Source organism: Leptosomus discolor, chromosome 26 (genome assembly GCF_034619465.1).
Source record: "Leptosomus discolor isolate bLepDis1 chromosome 26, bLepDis1.hap2, whole genome shotgun sequence".
Lineage (NCBI taxonomy): Eukaryota > Metazoa > Chordata > Aves > Leptosomiformes > Leptosomidae > Leptosomus > Leptosomus discolor.
In genome coordinates, this window is record NC_141416.1 from 2,937,798 (window position 1) to 2,956,975 (window position 19,178).

The window sequence follows — 19,178 nt, forward strand, 5'->3', positions numbered from 1 at the left end:
TGTTTGTGCCGAACTGTCTTTGCTGGTATTCACCACGACTGGCCTGTCTTTATTAGGCTTCTCCCAAAGTTTCTGAATTCTGCTGTTTAACCTCTATAGTTTCTTGTTAGTTTGCCTGCCCTTTGGTTCTTGCAGTTCTGTTCTTTGCTAGTTTGGGAGAACCGACCGCATTTCCATAGAAAGGTGGGTTAGAATTCTGCACTAGCGCAAAAAAAAAAAAAGGAAAACACAGGGGAAAAAGGCACTTTCCTTCAGAGAAGAAATGGTTCTGGTGTCGGGCACCGGAAGCCTCGCCGTTGCGATGTGCTGCTTGTGGAGCTGTGAGGTCACAGCACCGAAGGTTCCCGTCTGAAACGTCTGTGGGTAGCGAAGGGTGATCTCACAGGCTGCCAGAGCGGGGGGAGCTCCGCTGGGTTTCAGCTTTAACCCTCTCTGTGCCTGAAGGGCCCAAGTGAAACCCCCAAAACGGACGTGTCGCTCGTCGGTGAGGAACCTCCTGCCGATTCTCTTAAACATATGAAGCGTGAAATCCTGCGTGATCGATAAGGTCTGCCACGATGGCGCAACACACCTGCGGCAGGAAAATACCTTTGGGGAAGAGGTTCTAAGGGCGAATAATCACAGAGCTTCCCCCGAGTCAATCTGCATCGTGTCTGGTGTCTTGTAGTTCCCCAAGAGCCAGCTCTGAAAAAGGAGTAAACGGGGGCAGAGCCTGTCACGACAAACCGTGTCAGACTCGGCAGGAAGTTAATTTTCAGAGTTTTAGGGCAGCTTAACTTGTGCTTCACTTGTGGATGCCTCTGGGGGTTGGGACCTGCTCCCTGGCACCTCTGAAGTGTAAAAGCTTACTTGGCCGGTGTGACCTGTAGCACCTCGGGCTATTAACCCTGAAGAGTCGGTAGTTGTGAACAGAAGTTCGTAGGGTGAAGTTCCACAAACCAGCTTGGCAGTAGCTGCCTCAGGCCCCGTGGTGACACACTGGCCTGGGACGGGGTTTGTGCACGGCGGTAGCATCCTGGCAAGGCACCCGGTTTGGCCTCTGATCGCATTCCAGCCAGGACAGACGCAAGGATGAGAATTGGCAGCAAATAATTGCTTGTAAACCTCGTGGGTAAACTGAGCGGGAACGGTTACAACAGGGTGTAGAAACTGAAGTGGTTCCTGAACTCCCCGCTGGAAATATGAAGCAGGCGCGAGCTTGCCGGGAGGCACGTAGAAGACCACAAATTTGCCGTAAAACATTTTGTTGCTTCCGGGCAGCCAGTCTGTTCTGTGCCCTGTGGGATGTAAATAATGTATTATAATCCAAAAAATTTAAGGTCATTTAACTACTTACAGGACGTGACTGCTGAATTTTAGAGCCCTGTTGAAAAATTGATCCTTTTCACCTTCATACTGATGAAAGTAGAATAATCGAGCAAGTCTTAATTCTGTTTCCTCTCCAGCCACCGTTTAAAGCAGCGGCTGCTGGGAGGGCCCTCGGTGCAAACAGTCAGCACTTTGTTAGTCGGCAACACTTCGGCACCTCTGCCTAAGGAATTATTTTTGGAAAGCCGAGTTTTCGCGCTCCGAGCTGGTCACTCACTGGAACTTCCTTCCAGGCAGTGGCTTTTGAGCAACAGAAGTCGCGCAGAGGCTGGAGCTCGCTCTTTCTCAGCCTCGCGGGGCAGCCAGAAGTGGGGACTTCGGTTGTGCGTTACCAGTCCTGCTCGTGAGGATTTCTGCCTGAGGTTACAGTAGATTTTATCTTTGTCTCACACTCTTCCTAGCTCGTGCTCCATTAGGGGCTCAGAGCCGCAAGCCAGAGAACGAGTTCTCCCTTGGAAATTGGTGTCCACCTCTTTCAGTCCTAGTTTTTGCACTAAGCAATTGCGTTGCTGAAGTTCAGCGACTGTCACGACTTTTCCTCGCAACGTGCTTTCCAGCACCGCGCCACCCCCTGAATAGGGCGTCCCAACACCCACCACAACGGTCCCGTTTTTCCCTTTGGTGTGAAAAGCATGCTTAAGCCTAGATGATCTCCTCAAGATTCCTTTAGTTGCAAAGGAAAGATGAACTTCTTGTCAAGGGAACATGCTCAGGGTAAATAGACTTAGGCTACCGGGCAGGTAGGAGTAGCTCCAACACTCTTCTGGAATAATAGGAAACTGAAGATGTGCAGATATATATTTTTTAAGACGTAAAATAGACCGTAAGTGACAGCGGACTCACTGTAAAATCTCCCAGGTGTGGTTATTCTTTACCTTGTGTCTTCTATTGTAAAATTAACTTGGACAGTTAAAACTTTGTGTGAAAAAAAGGAAAAAAATAAAAAAAAAACCACAAAAAAACCTAACTCAACATGTGTGAAACTGCATAATGCTATAAGCTAATCTACATTATGTAATGCTACCTTGTATGTTGGATTCGTTAACGCACATTGAGCGTGCAAATAAAAACTAAATCACTTTAGCCTCTGGCTGTGCCGTGTTTGACTGTAGGCAACACACACATGACTACGCTGAATACTTTGAGGATTTGTTTCTAAAAAGACCCACAGGTTTCTGCTACGACAAGCCACAGGGGAAGCCCCCACAAAATACATCTCAAAGGAACGGAGGAACGTAACAGGATCCCGGCAAACGGAGTCCAACGCTGTTACTTCAGCGTTGGCACCTACAAAAACCTCTCGTAATCCACACAGCAGTGTAATTTGGCATGACTTCATTAGCTAAGTCGAATCTAAGGGAAAAAAGAGGAAATTAGATGGGCAGAAAAAGAAGCAACTTGACTCTAACATGAGTAATTCAGAGGGATTCCTGGATTCCTGGGCGAATCTGAATTCTCAGGGAACGCTTGTCCCCCTCGCTCTCTGCCCGATGCAGCAGCCTCTCCTGACGCGCAGGGCTCCAGCTGCTGCCCCTCGGGTTCCTGCAGCCCCCGCCGCTGCACAGAGAGCCCTGCTGGGCCCAAAGCCCCGGCTTTCGCAAACCCCGCGAGCGCAGCGCGGCGCCGCGGTTCCCCAGCAACCCCGGGCTCCAGGCACACGGCAATGCCGGACTTCCCTCCCGGGCAGCTTCCCACGCAGCACAGGCCCAGCCTCCAGCGGTGCTTTAGGTGTCGCAACACTTAAAACGGGCCTCAGGTCTCACTTCCAAGGGACCGGACAGTTCCAGCCCAAACTTTCCGTTGCCTCATGGCCCAGAAAAAGGACCGCGGCCGGTGCTGCAGCTCCTTGCGCACGGTTCTGCGCCAGAGGTGAGGCCACCACAAGCTTCCTGCCTTCCACACCGAGCGGGGGTGTGCTCTGGGGTGCTGGGCCGCCCTGCTCTGACCCAAACATGCCACAGTTCACGCTCAAAACTGACTCTCTCCACCAGGGAGACGCGGACAGGTGGAGCTGGGCAGGGAGAAACTCAATGAGCTACAACCAGGGCAAGTGTCGAGTCTCGCATCTGGGAAAGTACATCCCCATGTCCCAGTACAGACTGGGGACAGAGCTGTTGGAGAGTTGGGGAAAGGGACCTGCGGGTCCTGGTGGGCAGCAGGATGACCATGAGCCAGCAATGTGCCCTGGTGGCCAAAAAGGCCAGTGGCATCCTGGGGTGGATTAGAAGGGGGGTGGTCAGTAGGTCGAGAGAGGTTCTCCTCCCCCTCTGCTCTGCCCTGGTGAGACCCCATCTGGAATAGTGTGTCCAGGTCTGGGCCCCTCCGTTCAAGAAGGACGGGGAACTGCTGGGAAGAGCCCAGCACAGAGCCACAAAGGTGATGGAGGGGGTGGAACATCTCCCTCATGATGAAAGGCTGAGAGTCCTGGGGCTCTTTAGCCTGGAGAAGAGAAGACCGAGAGGGGACCTGATCAACACTCATCAGTATCTGAAGGGTGGGTGTCCCGAGGATGGGGCCAGGCTCTTCTTGGTGGTGCCCAGTGACAGGACAGGGGACAACGGGCACAAACTGGAGCACGGGAAGTTCTGCCTCAACATGAGGAAAAACTTCTCTGCTCTGAGGGTGGCAGAGCCCTGGGACAGGCTGCCCAGGGGGGGTGTGGAGTCTCCTTGCCTGGAGATACTCAAACCCCGCCTGGACGCTGTCCTGGGTGACCTGCTGTGGGGGACCCTGCTCTGGCAGGGGGTTGGACTGAGTGATCTCCAGAGGTTCCTTCCAACCCTTGACATTCTGTGATTCTGTGATTTACTCCGGGACAAAGATGGAAACGATCAAACTGCAACATACGCCGTTCCCTGCACCAGGCTCGTTCTCAGCTGGTTTAGCAACACTGAGGAAGGAGCGACTGAACCGCTCAAGAAGTTTCATTAGCTGGACCCGACTCCTGCTCTGGGGATTCAGCTCCACCACACCGCTCAACAGGAGCGCTCCGGCAAGGTGCTGAACACACTAAACCACTAGAAGCCACCGAGATTACGCAGGTAGTGGCCCACAAGGCTTGTGCACGCACTCAAATTCAATGCCCAGAGACTCAAGACACGGTGGTTTGTTGAACACCTGCACTTACCATCAGTTGTGGTGTTCTCTGCACTGCGACCGATCGCGGTGTTTAACCACCTTCAGTTATTTATCATGGCAATAACCGCAGTTACCAGAGCAGTTGGCTAAAAGTGCTCAGCCAAAGCGCCCGGTCACTGACTATTTTCTACTTACGGTGCAAGATGTGAAAGGGAATTTCTCTTCATCCTTCTCTGCTTGGCTTCTGCATCTAACGCTGCACGCCTGGAACAAACGTCCCGTTTCAGGGGACACCATTCAGCTGAAACAGAAACAAAAGAATTTACATGAGAAAAAGGAAAAAAAAAAGCAAACAGAATGGGTTTGACAAACCGTGAAAAGAGAAAGGGTTCTGCGGAGAGCATGGAAGCTCAGCTCCCACTCCCTTCCCACCTTCCTCGCGTCCGGCTGCTGGTGCCGTTCAACCAAGCAGGATTTTGTGGTGCTTTCAGCACAGTCGGGTGTCTCCTCCTCCGACAGCTTCTGCCTCACCTAATTCCCCGCAGGAGGAGGCGTGTTGCCAGGGCAATGCGATTCACTGGTGATGGCAGGCGCCGGGTCAGGGCTCTTTCGGCGTTTCCTTTGAGCTGGCAGAGTCAGGAATAGCTCCGTCTCCTTTCCGAGCCCCACGTACGTGGGATCGCACTGATTCCCTCTCAAGCTGCCACCGGAGGGGTCCCTCCGAGAGACGTCAGAGCGCCCTTCTGTCACCCCCATTCCAGCGCAACAGCTGAACCTCGAGCGTCCTACGAGCCGTTCCACCACTTCGGGCGGATCACGGGGCCCCGCCGCTAACACCGTTATCGTCGAAACTTGACGAGTTTTCTCCAGTAACTATTTAAAGCCAAGCTAGAGCCTCTCGGAGCCTACAGCACCAGAGCCACACGGCAGGTCTGTAACGCGGCACCTGCTGGCACGTCCGTGTGCTGTATCCGAACTCCTGGTTTCACCTCCGCGCTACGGAAAGCGCCCGATTCTTGGGGAGACGCTTTCTCTGTTGGGCCAAACGGGAAAGGAAAAACACACCCAGAAGTAAGCAGAACACAAGGAAGTGGCAGAAAAGGCAATGCCAAGAAAAAGGAAAAAAAAAAAAAACCAAAAAGCCAAACCCAGAAAAACCCGAAAACAACCCTCCCCTCCACCCCTACTACAGCAGTTCTACCCTTCTGCCCAACACAGAAGGGCCCGTACGGACAGTTTTTAGACTTTGCATCAATGCAGAACCTGTTGCATCACGGTTTCGGCACGTTAATTCACCTGGTCCTGAAGTCAGTCACCCCAGAGGCCTCAGCAGCCTCCCAGGGACATCCCGTTAGCACTGAAGAAAAGCAGCCGGCTGCTGGGGGGGGAAAAAGGTATCAGCAGCGTATCCAAAACAAATGAGAGCCTGGGGAGCAGGTTACCTCTCCCCACGCTGCCGAAGGGAAGCCGTAGGGAGGCAGAGGAAGGCTGAGCTTGTGTGGGCTGGGAAGGGTAAGGCACGGCCTAAGTCACAACGTACTCAGGGCACGCGAATTCCGGCTGGGACCAGGGAAGGGCTGGACCCATCTGCGTCCAGGAAACAATAAAACCCACACGCAATTATTTGGGGAAGATTCAGTTTATACAACCTTGACTTTTAGAAAACGTAGACCAGCAATGCAGCTTATCACGGGGAGCTCACCCCCCCGATTCTTGGCCCCGAGCAGAACGCTGATACATAGACATAAAAATGCCAACTTGGGTTACATCTGGAAAGCCAAAATGTAAAAGCTGGTCTGATTCCTTCCTGCCAACGGACGTGACAAGACGATCAGGAGTTCACCAAAGCAAACTTTAGTGAATGCCAAGGGTCTCAACAGTATTACACTGTTAAAACACCAAGATCTACGTACCAAAGTCTTCTTATAATTCACAGAAATATGTACATTGTACCTTAGGATCCACGTTTAGGTCTCTGGAAGGAACACCAGGAGTGTAAGACAGGAGGAAAACCAAGGTGTTACCACCCATTACGGCACAAAGCCTGAGCTGATGCTCTCAAGTCATTATTTTTTTTCCTTACGATAACAGAGCAGTAACAGGTCTGGTGGGGAAAAAAAAAAAAGTTTGGGAATGAGGGGGAGGGGGGGAGTATAAAAGGATCAGGTAGGGAAGATGCCCTTGCACAAGAGCTGCACAGCCCAGACAGAAAAATCCAGTCGTAAGCCTGTATGGAGCATCACCTGGTTACACTGGGGGCCGGCAGGCTGAACCAGCACGTTGGCCACCACCAACCTGTAGAACGTTGGGTTTTCTTACTACCAATATTCTCCTCGGAGAAGATCTGTATTTCCAAGTAACTCCAACATCATGGTCACACGATGACTCTAGAGAACTATTGCACCTCCTCTTACCCTGCCAAAGCGCCGCACTCTGTTGTTTGTAGTACAGAAGAGGAAAACAAACAAAAACAAACAAAAAAGCTCAAACCCCAATGGAAACAGATAAAAAGCTTAAAGCAAATTCATCCACGTGTCCTTTGAGACCTCATGGCAATATTGGTTTTACGGGTTCTCGTGTATTAGCGAGGCCGTGGTGGTGCAAACGCTTCTCCAGGTCACGTCACCAGCTTTCTTTTTTCCTTTTCGTCGTTTCTTGGTCCTCCTGAGGCGATGTTTCTCAATACTGAGGTTTGGTAAGGTTTTCAGAGGAGGTTTTCCTGCATTTCTGGGGTTTATTTCTTTGTACAGCGTTCAAACTACAGGCAGGATCTAAAGCTGATGATCAGTAAAGAAAGCATTTGTCAGAGTGACCCTTTCCACCCCAGTTAGCGACGAGGAGCTCGCCCGCCCCAGGGGTCACGGTCCACTCGGTGGCCTCGTGGTGGTTCGTTCGCTGTGATCTCAAAGTGCAAAATTAAGGCGACCACGCCAAAGGGGTTTGCTGCAATCAAACAGTGAAACTTTATTGTTTGCCCATAAAGCGGCGTGCGATGGGGAAAGAGGGTGAAAGGAAAGGAGAAATAAAGTGAAAAGAGGACAGAGATCGACAGCTGCCACCACGGGGCCAAGGCGTCCCGATGGCCCCAGGTCCAGGCAGTTTCCCGCCGGTCCTAACGATCGTCGATCGTCGTGACCCTTGGTGGGGGAAGTTCCCAAAGTTCGGGTGCTGAGGAGCCCCTTTTCATGCCCAGCAGCACCCCTTGCTCCTCCTCTGTATCTCAGCCTCTTCTTGGCTCCATCGATGCTGATCGATCCTTCTGGATAACGGTTCTCAGGCTCGTCCCCGGCACCGCAGAACGGCACAGCACCCTTCGTACCATGCAGCTCTCCCTCCCGGGGTGTTCGTACCACATTCCATTCCCGGGATCAGCAACTGCGCCTCAGGCCGCTGCAGACGCCTGTCAAGATGTCGGCCTCACTGTCGGGGTACCTTATTGTCCATATCCCTGGGGACAAGGTGGAGACAACGCTGCTCTCCTACACCAGCCCATCTAGCGGTTCAGCTGTCAGAGCCTGAAGTCAGTTGGATGCTTTTCGTGCACCTTCCGTCAAGGGAACGCGCGGACTCACCAAAGAGACGACCTCGGCCCGTGCCAAGTGACACGTCCCCGCGGCTGGTTTGCGCTGGGGAGCCAAGGGCAGCTCGGGAGCGCGCGGCTCCAGGCCCGAGGCTCAAGGCTGCCTCACTTGCCACCAGATTTAGGCGGGTGTGGAACAGCCCGTCGGCAGCCCGCCTGTCACCCAGGTCCCCGCTCCATCACACGGCTCCTGTGCAGTCTTTCGTTTCGCTCCCCCAGCTTTGCGACACGAGCGCCGCTGCTTTAATTCAGCGGGAATTTTGGCAGGTGGGTTTTTTTTTTTTCAGTTCTCAGTTACACGGAATTAACCTCCAGGTATCTTCAATTTTACCATTTTTGCACTTTTGTAAACAACTTCTTCTTATCTCAGCAAAAGCCTGACCTTTGTTAACAGCACAGAGGCGTTAGAGTTCTGCGTTCCTGTAATACAGGCACACGAAGTAAATCTGTATCAGCACCACAGAATACACGAAAGATTTTCTTAGGACGCTCGAAGCGGCTGGTAAATAGCAAAATTTGCTCAACTACACAAGCATTAGACCCTTCTTACCCAAGATTTCTACGTTCCTGGGTAAGGACACACTGTTTGTGGGCAGATCTGGGTAATTACAAGCTTAATCACCTTTGAGCCTGGCCTTGGCGAGATGAGAGGCCGAAAAGCTCTCTCCTCCCTAACATCTGGCACCCGTGTGAACGCCGAGATCCAGGCAACCCGTGTGCAACAGCACCCGCTGCTTTGATCCATAAGGTCGTCTTCACTTAAAGCCTCCGTTAAGGCAAGCTTCTGCATAACCCCCCTCCTGCAACCACCCAGGTGACGGGCAGACGGCCCTTTGTCACGGGGCAGAAAGAGCTGTAGGGATGCAGTCGTGGGAATTCTTCATTCCACAGACCTGTTCATGCTTTTTAAGAACGGGGTCACCACTGGAACAGAAGAAACACCTTCTGAATCTCTGGGAGAAGCCTACGGACTAAGCTCTTAGTCACCGAAGAAGGTAATTAGAGGTTTTGCCCTCATGTCTCTAGGTCTTACCATGGTACCTACGTACTCAGGAATTTCTAGTACGAACATCCTCGAAGTAACCTGTTTCGGTCTACGTTTGAAAGCCACGTAGCCAAAAACAGATGCAAGAACAGCCTTTTCCTTCCTCTAAGCTCTGTTTCCTGGATTTATGAGTTACTGAGGAACGGCTGCCTGCCGCTGAACGCGCTTTAACGCGCCGCCTTTGGGCAAACCAGCCCAAGCCATCGTGAATCCCGTGAGGAACAGCACCATCGAGGCCAGCACAGCATCGGAAAAAGGTAGTTCCAATCCTGTGTGTGCCGACGGATTAAGCACGTGGGGGTGAAGCGGCTGGTGAACCGTGGGGTTTGGGCGTGTTGCATCTCCCCTGCGACTCTTAAGCAAAGCTGTCCTGAAACGCAAGGGAACGTCGTCCCCTCTGACAAAGGACAAACGCCGCGAGGGGCACGAGGAAGGCGACACCGGGGGAAGCCCTCGGAGCGCGCAGCAAGAGCCAGCGCTGCTCAGTATCTTCCTAACCAGCCTGCGGAACGGAGCGAGCCGTGACGGGCCGTGGCTTCCGAGGTAGGAGAAGCTACACAAGACCTGGGGCGGTCCCTGGGCAGCTCAGGAAGGAGCTTTACGATTAAATGGCTGCCTGAAAACGCTCACAGGGAGAAAACAACACTCTCAAAGCCACCGCTAGTGCGTTACTTAACTACTACTAAGAACAGATCCTGAAGTCAGTTGACGTACACCTTGCCCGCCGACCAAGTTTTCACTAATTTCCAGTTTTTCAAGGCTCCTTGGGTAAAGCGCAGCTTCCAGAGCGTGTTGTACGCTCACTCCTCCTCATCAGCTCGGTGGTGACGGACAGATTGTCTGTGAAGTGAAGGGTAACGAAGGAAGAACCATGACACCATCTGCACGCCACCGCTGGGCTTCACAGCTGTCAACTGGACCTGGCGTTGAACACGCCCACGGGAGAGCGAATATTCCAGGGATTTTGCTTTTAGTGCAAAATTACAGCCCAAAGGGCTTTCTCAGGAGAGCAGCAGCGGGGGACAGTTACAGGTATCAGGCTGTCACCGGGGCAAGATTTACCTGACTCGGCAGTTTAGGCAGCAAAACAGAGGTAGCTGGAAACCCCCTTAGGGACCTTCTTGCCACAACCCCCCTCAGATTAACCCCATTAGGGACCTTCTTGCCACCACCCCCTCAGATTAACCCCATTAGGGACCTTCTTGCCACCACCCCCCCAGATTAACCCCCTTAGGGACCTTCTTGCCACCAACCCCCCAGATTAACCCCATTAGGGACCTTCTTGCCACAACCCCCCTCAGATTAACCCCATTAGGGACCTTCTTGCCACAACCCCCCTCAGATTAACCCCATTAGGGACCTTCTTGCCACCACCCCCCCAGATTAACCCCCTTAGGGACCTTCTTGCCACCAACCCCCCAGATTAACCCCATTAGGGACCTTCTTGCCACAACCCCCCTCAGATTAACCCCATTAGGGACCTTCTTGCCACAACCCCCCTCAGATTAACCCCATTAGGGACCTTCTTGCCACCACCCCCCCAGATTAACCCCCTTAGGGACCTTCTTGCCACAACCCCCCCCGATTAACCCCCTTAGGGACCTTCTTGCCGCAACCCCCCCCGATTAACCCCCTTAGGGACCTTCTTGCCACAACCCCCCTCAGATTAACCCCATTAGGGACCTTCTTGCCACCACCCCCCCCAGATTAACCCCATTAGGGACCTTCTCGCCACAACCCCCCCAGATTAACCCCATTAGGGACCTTCTCGCCACAACCCCCTCAGATTAACCCCATTAGGGACCTTCTCGCCACAACCCCCTCAGATTAACCCCATTAGGGACCTTCTCGCCACAACCCCCCCAGATTAACCACATTAGGGGCCTTCTCGCCACCACCCCCCCAGATTAACCCCATTAGGGACCTTCTTGCCACCACCCCCCCAGATTAACCCCATTAGGGACCTTCTTGCCACCACCCCCTCAGATTAACCCCATTAGGGACCTTCTTGCTACCACCCCCTCAGATTAACCCCATTAGGGACCTTCTCGCCACCACCCCCCCCAGATTAACCCCATTAGGGACCTTCTCGCCACAACCCCCCCAGATTAACCCCATTAGGGACCTTCTCGCCACAACCCCCTCAGATTAACCCCATTAGGGACCTTCTTGCCACAACCCCCTCAGATTAACCCCATTAGGGACCTTCTCGCCACAACCCCCTCAGATTAACCCCATTAGGGACCTTCTCGCCACAACCCCCTCAGATTAACCCCATTAGGGACCTTCTCGCCACAACCCCCCCAGATTAACCCCATTAGGGACCTTCTTGCCACCACCCCCCCAGATTAACCCCATTAGGGACCTTCTCGCCACAACCCCCCCAGATTAACCCCATTAGGGACCTTCTTGCTACAACCCCCCTCAGATTAACCCCATTAGGGACCTTCTTGCCACAACCCCCCCAGATTAAGCCTGTCTCTCCAGACCAGAACAACTCGCACCCGAGTTCGTGCCGTGAACAAACGAGACGGTTCTGACAAGACACGGCTACAAGAACTGGCAGTTGGGGAGGTCGCACGAGGAGACCCGGCCGCCGTGTGCCGACACCAACGCGCCCTGCGCCGCTACCGCGGGCTCGCTGGTCACAGCCCCGCGAGAAGGGACCTTCTCTGACCCAAGGCAAGCGACCGCAGCAGCCGTCCCTCGGTCACAGCGCGGGGGCTCTGTCGCACGTTGGGCTGCAGCGGGAACCCCTGAAGGGGAGGAACAACCACCGCACCGACGCCCCGAAGGAGGCCAAACCCAGCTGCCTTCTACGAGTACAGAACAACAAAACACAAACCAACCGACGCACAGAGAAACCGCGGCAGCAGCAAATGCCGAGGGAACACCGGCCGGGGCCCCGATACTCAAGTCTCTCGGCAAAGATTTAAGACACTTCCCTCGGGCAGCTGCTGCTGCCCCGCTCGCACCTCCAGCGCGGGAGGCCAACACGCCTCGGGCGGCGCGTGGCGCAGAGCGGCGGCCAAAGCTCCAGCCCACACGTGAACGATCTGGCGCCAGATGCCCAGCACAGAACTTTCAGGCTTTGCACCGCTGAAACGTAACCACCGGCTCCTTTTCTGCCGAGCCAGATAAGCATTTCCCAAAATAATTTACAAACACACCATGAGCATTCCTTCTTCAGCGCTCTCCGGCTGAGCAGCCTTCCACCCGTCACGCTGAACACCACAGATTGAAGCATCAAATGCAAATGTTTGTATTAAAAATTATATATTGTGTCAAATAAAACAATTCTGTGTACAAATCCATACATGACAAAAATAAAACTCTTTTTGAATAACACTGTGTAAAAAAAGTGCTTGCTGCTGTTCTGATGTAGTAATTCTATAAGCAACAGGCTCACCAAAGGCATTAGTAAACACTTAAATTGCATTGAAGGCATCATGTAAGGCACAGACACCACTGACAGGTGAGAACAGCCCCATACAGCGTTCCGTCCTGCTGACAGGTCACCTCTACGCGTTACCTGAAAACTCTGACTGTAGGGAGCTGACTGATATCTTAAGTCAACCCACTGTATCAAGGACAAGCACGAGGAAACCTTGCAATCACCAGCCGGCCCCTGTGCAGCATCTCCACGAGGCTGGTCTGGAATAATTTTTACGATGGCAGAACCAGCAACTGCTTTTAGAGCAACTCTCAGCCGCTGCCCCTTCCTCCTCCTCAAATTTCCCGCTAGATGGTTTGCCCAGGATTTTTATTGGAGTTACAGACAGCATTTAATCCAGCAACGAATGATTAGGAGGGCTTTCGGTCCTAAACCAAGCAGCTACGGAAAAGATGCACACAACTGCTCACCGAGTTAATTCTGACCGTTCTTCAAAGGACACTCGTGTCATTACCCCAGGGTTAACGCTGGAGCACTGGGAAGAAGTGAGAAACGGAAACCAATTTAGATCTTTAGCTCAACAAAATAAAAAACCAGAATCCCTTCCACATTTCTCGTTGTAAGTTTTTTAAAATCTTACACCAAGAGAATACTCTTAAAACCAATGGGCACAGAACTTCCAGTTGTATCTTAAGCAATAAGGAGCTTAGCAAGAAGAAAAGGTTACGTTTATATCTTTGTTGTCCTTGCTTCTTGTACCAATCCTTTTACAGACCAATTCTCAGTTTTGTCTGTGCCATCACACGCAGCACGCTACGACTGACATCACAGATCGGGGTTTTGATCAGGAAGATTTAACAGTTGCCACACGTGACCCAACAAGAACAGAAGCTACGCTGCACCCAGCCTACCGAGCTCTTTCACTCTTAAACTGGAAGATTCCAGGCACTTCGTTCTCCGAGAAACTTGTTTTAGCCATGCCCGAGTCACCTGACTGTGGTTTGTTCTGTCAATAAAGAACAAACCCAAGAGGAACACCAGACACCACTCTCTGTGCCTGATTAAATTCTCTCACCAATGCACAGGTACGCCGGCTCGAAAGCAGAGCGGGCCCTGGGTACGGAGGCTCTGCCTCAAAGCGCTGCCTCAGCCAAATCGGTCCGTACGAGCGCGAGGAAACCGGGACCGGCCCTGCCCGAGGAGGCGAGGGGCTGCCGGGGCTGCCGCTGTGCCCAGCTCATCGCTTCCTCCCGCTGCGCCGGCGGCTCCACCTCTAGGACCGCCCTGGAGGAATCTCACCAGCCTTCGGGATGTTCACCCCGGGCCCGGATACCTCGGTACTAGCCACCTGCTCTACAGAGCAGTTACCACAGAACAACTTGAAATGACTATGTCAGAACTTCTACTCAACAAAGCTACCGGCTCCTTTAAGACCAGAACATAACCCCAAAGGGAAATAAATAAGCCAGCGCACCCTCACGCTCAGATTTCCAACAAGCAGGTCAGAAAACCCAAAGCTGTGGTTTCTACAGCATCGTGACGCGACAGAGGCCACGGCAGCCCCGTAAACGCGACGGGCAGCAGGGAAACGCTCCGTATCCACGCACCGCTGCCGAGCGACAGCTGCCACAGGAACCACAACTTGCTTTTCCCGACTAGTTTAGAATCCCACCTACCACACTGCTGATTAACTGAGAATTTAGATGAACTTGTACAAGTATTTCACGTTACTTTTGTTGGAAAAAACATCTATTTGATGAGAACACAAGAACTGGCACAGCTCTGTTCAACGACACCTACGCAGGGCTGAGGCCGCCAGGCGTGACCTACGCGCTGCGAACGGCTTTTCGGCACGAGCCGCCTCCCGTCACGTGGGCTGCTGTTCCGGAGAGCAGCAAAATTTTCTTGTGCAAACAACTAGGAAAAAAAAAATTCATTAAGTTAGGTTGGGCAGAACTTCAGCAATATTTTACACAATTCAGCTGCCAGTACGCAGTGACCAAAGACAAACAGTCAAAAGTGCAGGGCCATAAACCTACCAGCATCTGCAACCAGTGCCATACAAGTGACATTTGCTGGATCCAGTAAAAAAATGACAACAAACCAAAGTACAACTGTTACAGTGTCTTAAGCTAAATACCCAAAATGAAGGGAATACCACTCTAAACAAAAATAACTGGTAAAAGCGACGCGTTCCCTCGTGAAAGTCCCCTCAGGTTTAAAACACGCCGTCAGAACGTTGTCCCTCAACCGCTTTGGTTACAAATGGCTGTTCCCAGGTTTTGTTTTACTGCGCAGAGGAACTCCCTCCGTTCAAGTCACTGAATCCTTCTTCCTTCTGAATGGTGACTTCAGCCTTTTCCACACGCTGCTTTTGGGTTTGGATTTTTTCTCCATAGCCATCACCGCTTCTTTTTCTTTCCTGCGGATTTCTCGCACGAGAGCGTGGAACACATCGTCGATGTAGTAACGGTAGGCAGCCGAAGTCTCAAAAAAAGGGCAGTTGAACTCTCGTGCTAGAGCAGAGCCTTCTTCTTTGGAGACCTGAAAGAACAAAGTTCACACTTGTCAAGAAAGCCAAAACCAGCAGTTTATTTCTTTACCATTTCTTGTTCTGCTTGCTCAGTAACTGCACGGACCCTCCCACTTCCAGAACAGCTCGTTTCCACGGAACTCTAAATGTCTCTCTACAAACCTGTTTCTCTTTCACTCATCACTTCTCCAGCAGTGCAATCATCTGCAAGAGACTCTCTGGACATTCATGAAACACCAAAGAATATTCTTTTCTTAGAGCTTAACCTACAAGTTGCCTAACGTGAGCAGTCCTCAGCCCCAACACAAGCCTCAGCCAGTCTGGTAAGCTGAGGGTATTTCCTTCTCCTGGTCAAAATCGATCATGTTTGCTAAACTACTTCCCAGAACCAAGCAAAACCTTTCAAAAAAAATCCCCAAACCAAACCAAACCAAATCAAAACCCCCAGTCCTGCTGAGGCCATGGAAAACCAACACCCACTCCCCCTCCTCTGCTTTACAGCTCCTAGCAGGGTGTTTCACCACAGCCGCCCTCATTTTCCTGCCACAACGCACACTGAAAGCTAATCTAATTCCAGATACACAAACAGCACCTCTGGAAATGTGTTTTCCAAAGTATCTTTCCTCTGAGTGAAGCTCTGCTTCAGACTGTTCTCCTACAGGCAGCAGCTGCTGTTCTCTTGAGCTGAAAGCAGTTTTCCTTTCTAGCTGTTCTTTTCCACGTTCTCTGGTACCACGTGCCCACTCTCAGCTGTACCAGCATCTGCGAGGGGCTCACGCAAGGCTCAGCCTCTACAACAGTGTTGCCTTTCAGGAATTAAAAAAGCTGAAAAGCCCAAGAGCAGCTGAACCCAAAGCATCGATTGGGAAGACTTCACTTCTGTGACGGCTACAGGCACTTGGTTCCTCACCACGTGCCACGTTAAACAAGCACTTCTCTACTGTTCAGCTTACTGTGTAGCAAAAACGTGACGAAGGGGAGTACAACCTCTTGTGTGACTGCATTTTACAACAGAAATAGCTCGTCATCGTGGGCCTCTTCTGTGCCGTTTACCTGCCGTAGCTGTGTCAGATCGGATTTATTTCCCACCAGGACCACGGGAGTGTCGTCAGTGCGTCGAACGCGATAGATGAGCTGTTTGAACTCCCGCACTTCATGGAAACTGCGCCGGTCTGTGATTGAATAACAGATGATAAATCCCTCGCCAGCCCTCATGTACTGGTCTCTCATGGCCGTAAACTCTGCCTAGAAACAGACAATTACATTTCAATTGCACAAACACAACGACTTTCTGACTTGCTCAGAACGGGAAACACAACGTGCATTCCAAACACAGCTGCACAGAACCCGGCAAACAAGCTGCTCAGCCACCTTCTCCTCCTGTTACATACAGGACAAGATACTACATATGTTTGGGATTAACACTGAGTGTCCCACACTAGAGAAATCCCACCACCGTGTCATTTATCAGCCAGGACGTACGGCTTGTCGATGACGAGCAGCAAGGCGCAACGGAGAAAGCAGCGCGTGAAACCAGAGCACCGTCCGAGCTGCCCACCACAGACAGTGCGGTACGCTGCTGTCAGCAACACGAGGCTTGGAAGAAGGAAGCCCAAAAAACAATTTGGAGGAAGAGACACGTGCACTTTCACAGGATTCCTGTCTCTCCACCCCCCCAATTCGCTTGCTGTTACTCACGCACCTGTCCCGCCGTGTCCAAGATATCCAGGTTGGCTGGCTCGTCGTCAATGCGTATCCGGATCTTGTAAGCGTCCTCTGTGAGTTCCCGGCACGTCGGAAGCACGAGATCGGAACACAATTGCAATACTCGTCAGTCACCAGGTCACAGAGAGAGTGGTACACCAGAACCGCCTCAGCTGGTAACATGGGTCTGATCTTCATTTAACAACGACTTAAATTTTTAACTGTTCCGCTGTGATTCAGTATCCTGCCAACCGTGTGCTAAAATCACCCTATTGTACATGCTATTCCTGACAGACATGTGACCACACCCTATAAATTAATTTGGTGAAAAACACAGAGCAAGAGCATTACATTTTCCTCAAAGCCAGAAAATACCTGTGATTCAAGAGGCCTGGCCGCCACCAACTGCCGTTTTCTTAAAAGTAAGGCAATAAATGTTCTGCCCCTCTAAGTCAGCACTTCCACACTTTCAACAAGAAGCTGACTGGTTTTCCTCCTTTGCCAGTATAACTTGGTTAAGGTTTCTCTTAGAGATGCTGCCAAAGTTATACAGCAATATAGTAAGTTCTTAAGCACTTTCATCCCTCCCAACTTCTAAAACACAGAGCACAGTCTGGCCTGAAAAATTAATAGCAGAGCGCTCATCTACAGCATGGAGACTAGATTTTTTCAAAAGACAACTAATAATCAGCAGTTTTTCACCATCCTTTTTCATCCTTTCATCTATCCTACAGATAGCGCACGGCCTAAATATATGGCATAGGAAAACTGTTAAAAACTAAAACTCAGGATGTGTATCCCAGTCCTCACAGCAGTCTTGAACTCTTAATACCTTCAAATGAGTAATCTAAGGGACTTGGGTCCTCAACTTACACCCAAATTTATAGCTTTCATTAAATTGAGTACTTTGAAGCAACGGACTCCAGAACAGCTTAACTTGCTAAGAGAGGGAGTGGACAGCAAAGAGAAAAGAGAGACTTTTCTTACCAATCGTGGGATCATGATCCTCTGGAAACCGGTGACTGATGAACTGCATGGTCATGGCTGGAAACAAAAATCAGAGACACAATTGTCCAAGTCTCGTAAACATCTGCCACTTCACAACACGCTTCAGCACCTTATTTCAATAACAGCTAAAACATAAAACCACGCTCGGTGCAAGAAGGCTCGAAAGAAACACGGCAGATGAAACAGATTAAATAGATCAGAAACGGATCAAAAATAAGTTTAACAGATCAGAAACGAAGCTACGGCCTTGTCCTCAAGCCAGCAGCCCGGTACGAGTTTCAGAGACAAAGCTGGGCACGGCCGAAACGCGGAAGACGACGACACGCCGCCCTCCCCAGACACCCCTCGGGGGAACAGCGCCCAAATCGGGCAGTTTTGCCCAAGAAACGAGTCCCCCCGCAGCCGCCGAGCCCAGCCCTCCGGCCGCCAGCGCGACCTGCGGAGCCCCGCGGGCCGCGCCGCGCACCCGAGCGGGAACCGGCGGCCGGACGGAAGGGCTTCCCGGGCCCGCCCCGCCCCCCCGGCCCCCGCGGCCCATCGCTCCCGCACGCACCGCTCTTGCCGACGCCGCCGGCGCCCAGCATCACCAGCTTGTACTCGCGGGACTGCCCCGCAGCGCCGCCGCCGCCGCCCGGCCGGGCTCCAGAATCCATCTCCTCCGCGCCCAGGAAGCCGCCGCTGCAGAGCAGAAACGAACGTGAGCACCGGCAGCCCCGCACCCGGCCCTGCCCCGCCGCCACCCGCCGCCTCCTCACCGTCAGGCTGCTCCGCGCCGCGTCCGCCCGCCGCCGCGGGCCCGGCAGCGACACCAAAATGGCGGCGGCTCCTCCACCGCCAGCGACCGCCCGGCCACGCCCCCCACCCGGACGGCGCCAGCGCAGGCGCAGTGCGGACTGCGCCGTCCCGCGGGTCCCGCGCCCGAGGGCCGGCCGCGGCCCCCGCCGCGCAACGGCCGCGGAAAGCAGCGAGAGGCGGGATCTTTACACGTTTATTTATAGGGAAAGTACGGCTCGAGTTATTTACAACACATAGGAAAGACAACGTTTGTACAAGGGAGCCAGCGAGGTCCTTGCGGGCGCGGCAGCCGCGCACGTCCCCGTTTTGCGAACGGCTTCTCCCGGCGCCGGCGGCCCCACACGCGGCGCTTCTCCGTCCCGGGGCCGGGAACAGGCCACGGGCTCAGGCCCAGGTTCCACCGCCGGGCGGCGAGGCCCCCGCGGGCCCGGTTGCTGCCGGCCTCGCCTTTGTTCGCGGGCGGGGGAAGAGGCGGGGCAGAACCCAGTCAGAACCGGGTTACGATGGGGGAAGGTCCCGAGGAGCTCGGTGCGAACTGCTGAGCGGGAAGGGCGCGGGGGGGGGGGGACGGGAGGAGGTCAAGTACCGGCGCTACAGCGCCACGTCCACCTGGGATTAGCGGCCAGATGAACCCATCCAAAAACCTGAGCATCCCCCCGCCCCGACATCGGGC

The 19,178-nt window shown here is 52.8% G+C and overlaps 1 protein-coding gene across 2 annotated transcripts; it reads right to left on the reverse strand.

The window, feature by feature from the left end:
• Window positions 1–12,330: 12,330 nt before the first annotated feature.
• On the reverse strand, window positions 12,331–18,363 carry RIT1 (Ras like without CAAX 1). 2 transcript variants are annotated; one of them, XM_086478528.1, is made up of 7 exons: window positions 18,264–18,363; window positions 17,690–17,746; window positions 16,701–16,774; window positions 16,052–16,243; window positions 14,266–15,009; window positions 12,936–13,000; window positions 12,331–12,725 (listed from the first exon to the last, which is right to left on the reverse strand). In XM_086478528.1, the coding sequence occupies exons 1-5, from the start codon at window positions 18,361–18,363 to the stop codon at window positions 14,779–14,781; spliced, it is 654 nt and encodes a 217-aa protein (XP_086334654.1). In that variant the 3' UTR covers window positions 12,331–12,725; window positions 12,936–13,000; window positions 14,266–14,778. The 2 variants fall into 2 exon arrangements, with proteins under 2 accessions (XP_086334654.1, XP_086334653.1); XM_086478527.1 differs by having other exon boundaries at window positions 12,331–13,000.
• Window positions 18,364–19,178: the final 815 nt, after the last annotated feature.

Coding starts and splice junctions, on each gene's coding strand:
- RIT1 (XM_086478528.1), bottom strand. CDS start 18,363: ATGGATTCTGGAGCCCGGCCGGGCGGCGGCGGCGGCGCTGCGGGGCAG. Junction 17,747..18,263: donor CGGCGGCGTCGGCAAGAGCG/GTGCGTGCGGGA, acceptor TTTTGTTTCCAG/CCATGACCATGCAGTTCATC. Junction 16,775..17,689: donor GGATCATGATCCCACGATTG/GTAAGAAAAGTC, acceptor GGGAACTCACAG/AGGACGCTTACAAGATCCGG.